The 13,482-nt window shown below is 40.2% G+C and overlaps 1 protein-coding gene across 1 annotated transcript in view; it reads left to right on the forward strand.

Moving 5' to 3' along the window:
* The window catches only part of pxdn (peroxidasin), an 86,392-nt gene that overhangs the window by 40,935 nt on the left and 31,975 nt on the right, over positions 1 to 13,482 (forward strand). The window contains exons 5-7 of the mRNA XM_088354211.1: positions 4,214 to 4,285; positions 11,649 to 11,720; positions 12,963 to 13,132. Coding sequence (XP_088210337.1) covers positions 4,214 to 4,285; positions 11,649 to 11,720; positions 12,963 to 13,132 — 314 coding nt within the window. The remainder of the gene's footprint in view (positions 1 to 4,213; positions 4,286 to 11,648; positions 11,721 to 12,962; positions 13,133 to 13,482) is intronic.

Below are 13,482 nucleotides of genomic sequence, written 5' to 3' on the forward strand. Positions count from 1 at the left end.
CGAGGTAAAAGAATTATAGCCATGTTTCCCCAAAAACAAGGCTAACAAAAACTTGGTCTTAATAGTGTAAACATGAGCGTGGAATCTGGGTATATACTGTATATATTACAGTTGCAAAACTTAATTTCCCTGAGCAAAATCCTCATTTCATTCTGTGACTTCATCTTCTAGTAATAATGCGGAACAAATGGCTAATTCGTTGAATCAAATCGCAACAGCAGGCTTCCTGTTTGGCAGATGCTCCGAGTTTTGCAAGAATATTGGGATTTATTACCAAGCAACAAAATCTCAGCTCACTCTCATGCACAAATATACTTTGAGTAAACCCCATAAGGCAACATAAATATGCCAATACCTGACCTCACATGTTTTTTAAGTGAATAGAATAGAATAGAATAGAATATACCTTTATTGTCATTGTTACAAAATGGGTTAACATATTGTGACAACGAAATTGGGCATGACACTCCAGTTTTACACATTCACAGTGAGGTATGAGCCAAGAAGATAAAAGAACAGAGAAGATAAGGTTATAAAACAAGGGGGATAAGGCTATAGTTATAATTTACATGGTATTTACACAAGAAATGTCGGCATGTGGGATGTTACATACAGTGTTGTCGTGATACCGTTGGTATCGTAAGGGTTGTGCAATATTGCATTTGGTGCAAAGTCATCATAGTGCAAAAAAATAGTCAGCATATGCATTGGTGCAAACATAGACATCATAGTGCAGAAAGAGGAAATGGTCAGACATTGTGCAAGGTGAGCAGTAAACGTAGTGCAGTCGACATGTGCAAGAACATAGACATGAGTACCATTATATTCGTATGAGGTAGTGTTGGCACGAGTTTTCAGTTTCTTGTGCGGTGTCTGTTTTGAGCAGTGAACAAACATATTGCAGACAGCATGTACGTGAGTACCATTTTACATTCGTGTGAGGTAGTTTTTTGCAACAGTTTTCAGTTTTTTGTGCGGTTTCTGTTTAGGGTGGTAATGGCTGTGGGGAAGAAACTGTCTCTGAGTCTGTTTGTTTTTGCTTTGTGGGACCTGTAGCGCTTGCCGGAAAGCAGCAGGTCGAAGGGGTGGTGGCCGGGGTGAGAAAAGTCCTTGATGATGTTTCCTGCTCTGCTGAGGTAGCGAGAGCAGGCAATGTCCTCCAGACTGGGCAGAGAGCAGCCGACGATTCTCTGGGCTGTTTTGATGATCCTCTGGAGCTTTTTCCTGTCTGCTGCTGTGCACCCAGCATACCACACTGTGATGCAGTATGTTAGGATGCTCTCGACTGTGGCTTTGTAAAAGGACACCTGCAGCTGCTGTTTTAGATTATTTTTCCTGAGCAATCTCAGGAAGTGCAGTCGCTGCTGGGCCTTCCTTACCACCGCTCTGGTGTTTGCAGACCAGGAGAGGTTGTCGGAGATGTGCACACCCAGAAATTTGAAAGAGTGGACTCTCTCTACACAGTCTCCTTTTATGGTGAGTGGTGCTGGATTCCTGCCATTCCTTCTGAAATCCAGAATCAGTTCTTTTGTTTTTGTGGTGTTCAATATGAGGTGGTTTTCCGAACACCACGTTGAAAGTGACTCCACCTCATCCCTGTATGCCGCCTCGTCCCCTTCAGAGATGAGGCCGATCAAGGTGGTATCGTCAGCGAACTTAATTATAGTGTTTGTGGGGTGGGTCGGTGAGCAGTCGGAGCTGTAGAGGGTGAAAAGCAGGGGGCTCAGTGCACAACCTTGGGGGGAGCCAGTGTTTAGTGTTAGGGTGGGAGAGACGTGGGTACCGAGTTTCACCGACTGTGGGCGGTTGGAGAGGAAGTCCATTATCCAGTGGCAGATGGAGGGAGAGAGTCCTAGGTGTGCAAGTTTCTCCACCAGGATCTCCGGGATAATGGTGTTGAAGGCTGAGCTGAAGTCCAGAAAGAGCATTCTGACGTAGCTCCCCCGGTGGTCCAGGTGTTTCAGCCACGGTGTGAAGTGCTGTGTTTATGGCGTCGTCAGTGGAGCGGTTTGCCCTGTAGGCAAACTGGTGGCGGTCCAGTGTGAGTGGCAGGAAGTTTTTGATGTGCCGGGACACTAACCTCTCGAAGCACGTCATGACCACAGGCGTAAGAGCTACAGGCCTGTAGTCGTTGAGGCTTTCCACTGCTGATTTTTTGGGGATGGGAATGATGGTGGAGGTTTTGAGGCAAGGTGGGACGGTCGCCTGTGACAGGGACCGGTTGAAGATGGTGGTGAAGACCCCAGCCAGCGGATCGGAACAGTCCCTGAGTACCCTCCCTGGTACTCCATCCGGGCCAGTTGCCTTCCTGGGGTTTATGGTATTCAGCGCACGCCTAACTTCGTGCTCCTGAAATGTGAGGGAATTGCTGCTGGTTGTTGGTGGGTGTGATGTGGCTGTTTGTGGCCTTCCCGCTTCAAAGCGAGCGAAGAACTGATTAAGGTCCTCAGCTAGTGAAGCCTCAGCCTCAACAGTTGCCAGGTTGTGGCCTCTGAAGTTGGTGATGTGTTGAAGGCCCTGCCACATCCTGCTCGGGTCATTCCCAGCGAAGAGGTGCTCGATCCTCCTTGTGTAGGCTGCTTTTGCTTTCTTGATGCCTCTCTTCAGGTCAGCCCTGGCCACCCCGTAAAGAGCCTTGTCTCCAGACCTGAAGGCGGTGTTGTGGTGTTTGAGGAGGGTGCGCACCTCGCTGGACATCCAGGGTTTTTGATTTGGGTAGTTTTTGATTTTTTTATATACTGTGACTTAATCCGTGCAGTAACAGATGTAGGATAAAACAGTGTCAGTGAATTTCTGGAGGTCATGGTGTTCAAATACCTCCCAGCAAGTTTGATCAAAGCAGCTTGGAGAGGGCTCCCTCAGGCCACGTTTGTATTGTCCTCGTTACAGGTTTTGTTTTCCTTCGGATGAGGGGGTAAAGGATAGGCATAGGTGATCGGAATTTACTAGGTGGGGGAGGGGGGAAGCTTTGTATGCGTTTTTGTTGTTGCTGTAAACGCGGTCCAAAGTTTTTTTTTACCCCTTGTTGCACAGTTCACATGTTGAAAGAATTTTGGAAGAGCAGTCCTTAAACATGCCTTAATAAAGTCGCCAGTGATAATGAAAGCTCCGTCGGGGTGTGCAAGCTGTTGTTTGTTGATGGCAGCGAGCAGGAGGTTTAGCGCTGTGCTAGCGTTAGCATCCTGAGGAATGTAAACAGCTATCACAATGAGCACAGTTAGTTCTCGCGGTATATAGAATGGTCTACACGATACGGTGACTGACTTGATCTGAACTGCTCTTATTCCTGCATGTCCTGCTAACATTGATTTCATCCTAACTACTCTTAATCACAAAAGACCACAAAAGTAAAACACAGCATTATGAATCACCTTTCAAAAGACTACAAGAAGGCAATTTAGTATCAGAAGATTGTCTGCTTGGCATAAGAGTGGCATTTAATTTACACAGCAAATGATAGCACGTCAATAACTAGAATATTTTTTACATAATCTGTGTTTGTTAGCTTCAAAATCTGCTTCAGCTGTGTGTTGTTTGCTTTTTTACAAAGAGCATATAAGAAAGTGTCTGTATTTTCTTGAAATCACTTTTATTTTTTTTTCAGTAATCAAAATACTAGGTGGACTTAGGTCTGTTTGCAGGGCTTTGCATGTGTGTCTTCATTGCTTTTACACTAGTGCTGCAACGAACGATTATTTTTATAATCGAGCAAACCATTGATTTTCTTTTCAATTATACGATCAATCAGATTTTTAGTTTCCTCCTCTTGATTCAAATATTATATAAGTTTTGAACAGATAGAAAAATAGTGCACAAAATAAGATAACATTCAATAATATTAAACAATAAAAAAATCCAAAGTGTTTGTCAAAAACTTGACAATAAACAAAACTACATACAAATATATGCTATACACCTGCAAATATGTAAGATATTCTTTTCCTACAACTGTATCAGAAAATCCTATTATATTTGGACTTTTCATACAAAACAAAATAGAAATAGCAATGCATTTTTATTTTTTTATCGGATTTTTTATCCACACAAAAAAAATATCAAAAATGTAAACCCACTTTTCAAAAATGTTTTCCACATTTTTTTTTTATTTTTTGGGGGTCAAATCTTTGTAAATGATAAACAAAATTGTGTGCATTTATTTAATATACTTAGTGGCTCATAAATCACGTGATACAATGATTTTTTTCTTCTTTAGGTACCTCCACTTCAACAGCATTGAGTCATTGGAACCAGAATCATTCAGTCACCTACCAAAGCTTGAACGACTGTAAGTACGGCACATAGATTGTGTTCAATAGATTTAAGGAACATTCACACACGGGCTTGAGCAATACCTGCTGTTCTAAAATTAGGTAATACAATAATGAAGCCACAAAAGGGCTATAAGATAGTAAAAAAGGGGGAATATATATATATATATATATATATATATATATTGAGAAAAACGTTTGAAAATATACGAATAATAATAATAATAATAATAATTTCCTTGTATTGTCATTCTGTGTAACAATGTACACAGAACGAAATGTCGATTGCACCTGACCCGTTGTAGCGAGCCGATGCAGCCGCAGCCAACAGAGGGCGCCGCCGACCACTTTTTAAGTCTTAGGAATGACTCGGCCGGGGCGCGAACCACCGACCTCCCAGTCTCAAAGCGGGCGCCTTACCACAAACAAGTGTTGCCTGTATGTGCAATGGTGGATTGTATTTCTAAGTTATAATGTCAACAATTAGCACTAGATAGCAGACATAGCTTGGTTTTCAATGATATTTCCAATAAGTTTTGAGTGGGTTGATTTTAATAAACTGAGTTTCCTTAACCCCTTACCGTTCCTGTAAAATTCGCCTAAAATCTCAATGCAAGATTTACATAAATTGAATGCTGTTCTTGAACTGTTCGGAGAATAATGAATGGTTTTGGTCTCTTTTGAAAGGTAACACTCTGAAGCTTTGTTCCAAACTGAAGATATCACTGCAACATTGAGTAATCCAACTCGGAACACACAAAAATAGAAGCTTTTTATTCTCGCCTGATTAAAAAAAAAGAAAATAAATTGGCAATCAGATGCCTGCAAGGAGTATACAATGGGCATCCTAGCTAAAAACAGGTGAGACAATAGCTTGAAGACTTACCATGTCAAATTTAATCTCAATCTGAAAAACTAAACACTACATATTTTTCTAATGGTATGTCAGAGCGTTTCCAAAAGTAGCCATTTGGAGACAACCAGTTCACAGCCATAAAAACTTTGAATTTGTGTATTTTACGTTGGCCAATTTGCGCGTAATACTTGCGCTTAAAATTACAAGATTGAGCAGAGAGCGTTTTTTTATTACGTTGGAAATTTGAATCAGTCACTATTGGCTAAAGAATTTTTAAGCTGAATTGGTTATGACAGTTTTTTTTAATCAGGCCCGCATAGTTTGTCACAAGCTAAGGACCTTGAAAAAAAGCTTCCAATTGGCCAAGAGTGGTGTCAATCAAAATGTCAGAGGCTAATAGCTATATTGGAAATTATGTGACGAGTCTGTTTAATTTTAATGGGGAGTTATGGCGCCAAACAGACCGATTACAACAAGGATCATCAAATTATGCAGGATGCAGGCAGATTATTTTTATTTGACTGTATTATCGTGCGTTTTGGCGTAAATATTTTCCACGGTTAGATTCACTGGACTGTCCTGAATGTAACAAGACCATGGATGAGGAGAATCGTTTCATGAGTGAAATAATACAAGACTTTTTGGTTGAGTAATAGCGGCTTTATAGTTTTAGTTTATCTTTTTTCTGACTGATGGTGATGTGTTTGTGATGAGTATATTTTAAAATGGTCATCATATCTTGAATCCCAAGAGTTTAAGCCTCCTCATGATATGAGACTTATTTCAGTGACTGGTGACATCGTACGGACACCACTTTGTTTACCAACAAACAGTCTAACGTCCAGTCGGCGGTCCTAGGAACGTTAAGGGGTTAAGGAAGTTCTCTAGACCAGTAGGCAGCAACCACTGGGCCGTGGGCCATTTGATAACGCCGCACTCAGAAAAAATGTTGCATAAAAGTCGCCCGTGCTTATATTGTTTTTATTTGTATACACACGGGTTATCTTTTAAGTATTAACCTCAATTTGTGAGGTTTTGTGCTGATTAATGTTGTATTTGGGCAATGGTTAATCAACAAACACATTTTGGTGGTCTTATATGCTCAACATTGGAAGCCACGGGATTCAAACCTGGATCACGGAAATGAGAGCACAGTTGATGACATAGGAAAACGCATTAGATTTTAATCTAATTACCACATTGCTTTACTCACGTTGTCTCGCCTTTTTTTTTTTTTTAACATGAAGGCACGTGAGAATGGTCAATTCTCAAACAAGAGTTTTTTTTGCTGTATCTATTTCCATAATGCTCCATTACCACTTTTTACAACAGGGGTCTCTAACGTGGTGCCCACGGGCACTAGTGTGCCCCCTAACGACACAAGAGGTGCCTGTGGACCTGTTCTAAAAGTAGATCATCAGTGCTGGGGCATTGTGATTTTCTAATCAAATTATTATTATTTTTTGTGATTCACTGAGTATTTTATCGTACTTCCAATGATTAACCTGGTAATAACATAGTAACAGCATCGTAATAACATAATTAGTCACCGTTTATAAATCGAACTGGGTACCCTTTGCACCAATTGGTTAGAAAAAGTAGCTCTCATCTTTTAAAAGGTTAGTGACCCCTGTTCTATAATGTGGCTCCATGTCGGAGCAATTATGGGAATGAGTTTCTACTACAACAAGATTCTACTACAATTAACCAATCTCGTGCACCTTCAAGATGACAAAGGTGAGACAATGTGGTACAGTGAGAAAAGGTTGTGTAATGATGAGATACAGTGGCACCTCTACTTACAAATGTAATTCATTGTGGGAGTAGCTTTCTAACCTAAAACATTTATAGGTAAACACATTTTGAATGAATCCCCGCAAAAGTACAGTATATTCTATTGATAATTCATAAAAGAGCATCAGAACATGAAACAAAGACATGTTAAAATTATATTACAGCACAATGAAAATAAAACGAGAGCCACATGACGTAAGGAAAGAATAAAATGAATTAAAAAAAAAAATCACGAATCTTTTTGCCTCGTGTTTCTTGGAAAACTGATCCAGTGACGTATGCTTTTGACGGCTTTAGACAATTCGTCGGAAATGCGCATGGGTGTATGAGGGGGTGAGGGACAGACAAAGATGGTCGGATCCAGCTAGGTGGGGGGAGGGGGGAAGCTCTGTACGCATGTTTGATGTTATTGTACACACGGTTCAGTGTTGTTTCCCCCTGGTTGCACAGTCCACATATTGAATGAATTTGGAGAGTACAGTCCTTAAGCATGCGTGATTAACGCCGGCGACAATAAAAGCTCCGTCAGGGTGTACAAGCTGCTGTTTATTGACAGCAGCGAGCAGGAGATTTGGCGCTATGCTAACGTTAGCATCCGGTGGAACGTAAACAGCAATCACAATGACAACAGCTAGCTCTCTCGGTAAATAGAAGGGTCTACCCGATTACTGCTAGAAACTCTATATCGGGTGAGCAGTGTGTGTCAATGATTCTGCTGTTATTGCAGCGCATAGTCCCCCACCCCTGTTTTTACCGGAGTCTCCGTCTCGGTCATGCCGGTGTAGCGTGCGTTCTTCTAGTTGGACTGCGGCGTCGGGGAAGCCAAGACTCCGTGATGACAAAAATACTGCAATTCCGGACGAAGCTGTTGGTGGCGATCCACAGCTCAAAATTACTAATTTTATGAACGATGGATCTGGCCTTGGTCAGGAACATGCTCGGAAGCGCTGTTCTGTGTGGTAGACTTCTTAGGTACTACAAAACTTGAATTTTTTGTTTGGAGAGACTTTCGTAAGTAGAGGTACCACTGTGAAATTGAATGCGTTTACCCTCGTCATCAATGACGCTCTCATTGCCACAATCTGGGTTTGATTCCCGATTACGTGCGCCTTAATAATAAAAAAGAAGTAACACAACGTGGTACCGTTAGTTAAAATATAGTGATGAGGAGATAAAATCTAGTGCCTTTTCCCATGTAATTTAAATCCCGCTGATCTAGTGATTACTCAGTATTATTATGATTGTTATTGTTAATACTGTACTACTGACGTTATTGGTGTGCTGGGCCGCAGGAATATTAGTCATTGAACTGGTCCAGAAAAGGTTGTCGACAACTTCTCTGGACTAAAACATTTTTTTAATTGTAGTCAAATATATTGGGTTTTGTTTTACCCAGTTTTTAGTTGGCTCTCTTTAGTTGGGTTCTCTGTACTGCAAGGCTAGCCGTGAAGCTGCTCCTTAAAGTAGAAAACACAAATTAAGGTTGAAAGAGGTTATCCCCAAGTACATTTTTTCCCATTTCAGAGCTGCAACATATGATGCAAGTGTTGTTTCACTCTGCAGAGTATTTGTTAAACAGCTGTCAGGAAATAATGTGTTGCCAATTATGTCGGGGCTTCCAGAAATATTCTCGCTGGTACAATCAGCCTGGGAAAAATGAGAATAGCGAAAGAGAAGAGATTACAACATGCAAGACGAATTTGTGGAGTAAGTGAGAACATGTCTGGGCGTTAGTACTGAACAAAACAAAAATTGAACATGCCTATAATATCACCTTACATACACTTGTTCAGTCAGTCATTTATTCACTTTACAGCCGCTTATCATCACAAAGATCTCATCAGACTTTGGGCAGTGGGCACAGGACACCCTGCACTAGTTGTTAGCCAATCGCAGAGCACATAGAAATGTTACCCACTTTGGAGTATGTAAACCTCTAGGGTAGTAGGGGCCAAGAGAAACATGACCAAACGACACAAATGGAAAAATATAACTTTAGTAATAATTTTTCAACATTTACAACAACACAATATGTGCAGAACATTGGGCTCAGAATTAAATAAAGATAAATTGAATGAGACTTTTGGTTGAGTTAGTTTCAATGGGATAAAAAAAGTCCAGTCGGGGGTTTGGTCTCAGTGGAAGACAAGTCAGGAGAAACCAGAAAACTACTACCTCAATCTTCCGTGGTGAAGGGTGGTAGAGTTTGCTGATCAAAATGGGTGGCTTGTTATCAATCTTGAGTCAAGTCCAAGGATCTAAAGATTACTGGAGCTCCCAAGTCTACCTTGAAGACAACCAGTGTTGACCACGTTCCTTTAATAAGTCATTAGTTATAGTTCCTTACTACTTCTTCCAAAATATAACCGAGTTAGTTACCCAAACAGCACCTCGGAACCCAAGTTGGTCATGCTTTCGTCCCTCGGGTTATGGTGACACAACACACTCTTCTGTTCAACAGAGCTTTCAGTGGTTTACCCATGCCACATCATACAGGTGCCCTGCCCATCCCTTAGAACGCATCCAAACATCTCACTATCCTTTCACAACATCTCCACTCATTCCTATCAACAACAACAGCTCTAGCTTTCACTATATTTAGACCTCTTTCCTGCAGTGCACTCATAACACCAACCATCCACGTCAACCGCGGCCTTCATCTTGGTCCCCTTCATTTTACTTCTGCTTTGTAGATCCTTTTCAACATTCGCTCCTCATCCATCCTCTTCATGTCTCCAAACCAGCCGAGTACTCTCATATCCACACACCTGCTCACTTTCACTACTACTCAAGTTATGTCTCTTACAATTTTATTTCCCAATCTATCCAATCTTGTCACTCCTAACATACTCTTCAAACACTTCATCTCAAAAACATTTAATTTCCTTCTCAAATCTGTGTTCAGGCTTCAAGTCTCTCCAGCATACAACACAGTCGGGACAATCACACTCTCATACAGGACTGTCCTCTCTTTACATCCATACTCATACTTTTGTTACTCATCACTCTGCTCAAGGCACCCAAAACCTTGCTTCCTTGAGTCACTCAATACCTCGCACTCCATTCCACCAACTGCATCCACATCACAACCCAAGTACCTAAAGCTTTCAACTTCTTCCAGCACCTGTTCATTCAACCTTATTTCTAACGCCATGCCCACTCCATCCCGTGAAGATTTTATCACCTTACTCTTCCCAACATTCACACATAACTTACGCCTATCGCACACTCTTCCAAACTCCATTACGAACCTTCTCATTGTTTCCTCAGAATCAGCAACGTTAAAGCTAATGAGGGCATCGTTTTGGCACTTCTGTGTTTGGGGTTAGCAGCAGTAATTCCTAAATATCGAAGATGTATGATGTGAATCAATGTCCCAAATAAGTTTCTTTTTTAATTACTATTTTTTGTTTAATACATACTTCATTTAAAAATAAAATAAACCTTTTCGAGGACCGAAGCAGGTTTTTATGGTTAAAACGAAGAAATACAGTCGACCTATTTTTTTATTCACATTGTGTAGAACTACATTTTTTTCTAGTTTTAACAGTTGTGTGGTATTTCAGCAAACAAATTGTCTATCCATCCTAATTAATTGAAGACAAATAAAATAATAATTCGAATTGATACCATGATGATATCCTTGAGCACTGATTACTTTTGTATGATCTGAAGTTTTCCAATATACATCCTGTGGGTTATTTGTAGCCCACAATTGGCTTTTAGCTAATAAAAATAAACATTAAAAGCAAAGATAAACATGCTGTGAAATTGGGAGAGAAGCTAGGTCCCTCCTCTACTAATAAATATACCGATAAGATAGTGATTATTTAAGTATGAGAAGATGGGTTTGAGCTATTGTACATAAAGATAGAACACTTAGTTTTCGTAGGGTTTGAAAAGCTTTTGTTCAGTGACCAATGCAGAAAAAATATCACTTTCATCCACAAATAGTATTTTTTTCTTCTCACATTTTTCTCTATTCAGAATTTCTGTGAAAGAGATGGTGCTTGTGAGCTGAAGACCATCCCAATATCTGATTACCAGTGCTTTCACTTAAAAGTTATATTTTCACATTTTGGTCAAAAATAAAAATCACTTAATTGAAAGTCTTTTGCAGACTGGGAGGGGTGAATCACAATAGTGACCAATAGAACCAGACCTGAAATAGTACAATCTTGTCACCTTTTTCTTTGAAATGTATTACCAGATGCTTGTTAAATTCCAGTTCAGTTGCTTCAGTTGACCCCATTGTAATCTCTCTGAGCAGCGATACCTAGAAAACGATCAAATAATAGGTAAATAGTTGTGTTGTGCATAGCCTGGCTAAAAACTCAAAATCCAAATTGTTTTGGAAAATTTATTGGTGGATGCGCGAGTGTGTGCTACGTATAGATGTGAATGGCAAAGGATAGCTGAGAATGACTGATAATGACGCATATGATGTGGAGGGGTAAACAAGTGTATGCTGTCGGGTCTCTGCCAATGAAGGGTTGCATGGTAAGTCAACTCACCCCTTGTTGTGCTGTGGGCTTAATGTTCGGTGTCAGGTTGGGAAGAGCAAAGTGGAATGAATGTTTGGTGAATGTGTGTGTTCTTGACTCTAGCCACCTCCCATTAGGGCGATATGGCTTAGATAGATAGATGAGCAAAGTTTTAAAGTTTGGGGTTATGCTGTTAGTTATCCATCAGTTGATTTAGACTCATAAATGTGTTTGTGTCTCTCTCAGGTTTTTACACAACAACAGAATCACACAGCTGGTCCCGGGAACCTTCTCAAATCTGCAGGCCATGAAAAGACTGTGAGTGGAAAAGCTTCTTACTTCATATCAGCAGGCTTACCCAAAAATGAAATCTTTTTTTTTTTTGCAGGTTTTATCTCAACCCATTTTAAACAATAAACTCGACCCAAAACACATTCATTTTACAGAAATAGTTATTTACAAATGCATTCTGTGCAAAATGTTCAGGAAATATTTTTGGATTAGTTTTAATGCAAATTTAATCCTCATAGCTCATAGAAACTGACCGACAACTAACTTTCTTGAAGGGACATTGTTGTAGTATTTAGCGCATCGTAGTGATAAAATCTGTAGTTTTCAACTCTACAGTGTGCGGTTCAAATACAATCTATTCTCCACCTTAGAACCAAGTCACCCATTGAGAAGCTGACCTTGCTTATCAGTTCCCCCCATACATGCCAATGAAGTACACTCGTCAGTTTGTGAGCCAAGCCTTACAACACAATTTTTGACCAGACTCTAAATATGTGGTCTCAAGCTCATTGCTCGGGGGCACAATTGTGCCCCCCAGGATGATACTTTGATGCCCGCGCCTTAATATAGAGGGATATTGTGTATTATTTTCCAACTAGATGTCGCATTATTCTGTTGTGCCATCAAAAACGAGTGGTAAAAGCCCAATGGAAGAAGTCAAAATATGGAGGAGACTCAAAGTGACCAAAACACACCTTATGAGAGAGAAATAAGAAAATAGAAAAAAGAGAAAAATGAAAAAAAGGAAATAAGACCCAAAGTAAAACTCAAGAAAAAAAGAACAAAAAAATGAAAAAAATAAAAGACAATAAGATAGAAATGAAGTGAAAAAAGCGAATAAATTGTCTTTTTTTTCTCCAATTCCTTTCTTTATTTTTCTCCATTTTCCTTTGTGTGTATTATTTCCCCCTACTTTTCTTTTTATTCCTGGATTCCTTTTTTCATATTTCTTCATCTCTATTTTTAATCTATTTTTGAAAAAATATATCCTCTTCTTTTATTTGTTCTTTAAGAAAGGCTGTATAAAAATTGGAAGAGAAAGGGTGATTTTTGCTTGCTTTCAGTCTGTGTAGTTTATAGTCTTTATTGGACACATTACAATGGCATCTAGTTAACAAATATAAAACACTGTTCTTTTAAGAACAGCGCAATATTATTATCAGTCCTGTCTTTATGGAAAACCCCGTTTGGCCCAATCTCATCTTAAACTCAAACTCAATTTGAGTTTGAGACCCCTGCTCTAAATGTTTGTGCATGTCACGCTTTCAGACGATTGGACTCCAATTCTTTAAACTGCGACTGTGAATTGCTGTGGCTGGCGGACCTTCTGAAACAGTATGCAGAGTCAGGAAACGCGCAAGCCGCCGCCACGTGTGACTACCCGAGCCGCCTGCAGGGACGCTCGGTGGCCACACTGACGGCCGAGGAGCTCAGTTGCGGTATGTGGAAGGAAGATTCAAGCGCTCGTGCTGTTTCAAGAACGCCTTTGAAAGTCTGCGGGTGTATTCAGGATAAAAAGGGCCCTGTTGAGTCTAAGCGAGAGCCGGCCCGCATGATTTCAAATGCTCAAAATAGGTCAACCAAAACGATAAAAAGCAAGTGATACACAAATGAATAATGTAAAAAAGGCACTATTGCATGGTTTGGACCAAAGTTAAATTAGGTCATCAGGGTTTAATCTCTTACATTGTATTGCATTGTATTTATTATATTGTTCTCTAGTTCTGCCATACTTAACATATTGTGCAGAAGTCTGGGGCAATAATTACAAAAGTTCACTACAGCCCCT

The sequence above is a fragment of the Urocampus carinirostris genome, chromosome 15, assembly GCF_059441175.1.
Source record: "Urocampus carinirostris isolate Australia breed hairy pipefish chromosome 15, RoL_Ucar_1.0, whole genome shotgun sequence".
Classification (NCBI taxonomy): Eukaryota; Metazoa; Chordata; class Actinopteri; order Syngnathiformes; family Syngnathidae; genus Urocampus; species Urocampus carinirostris.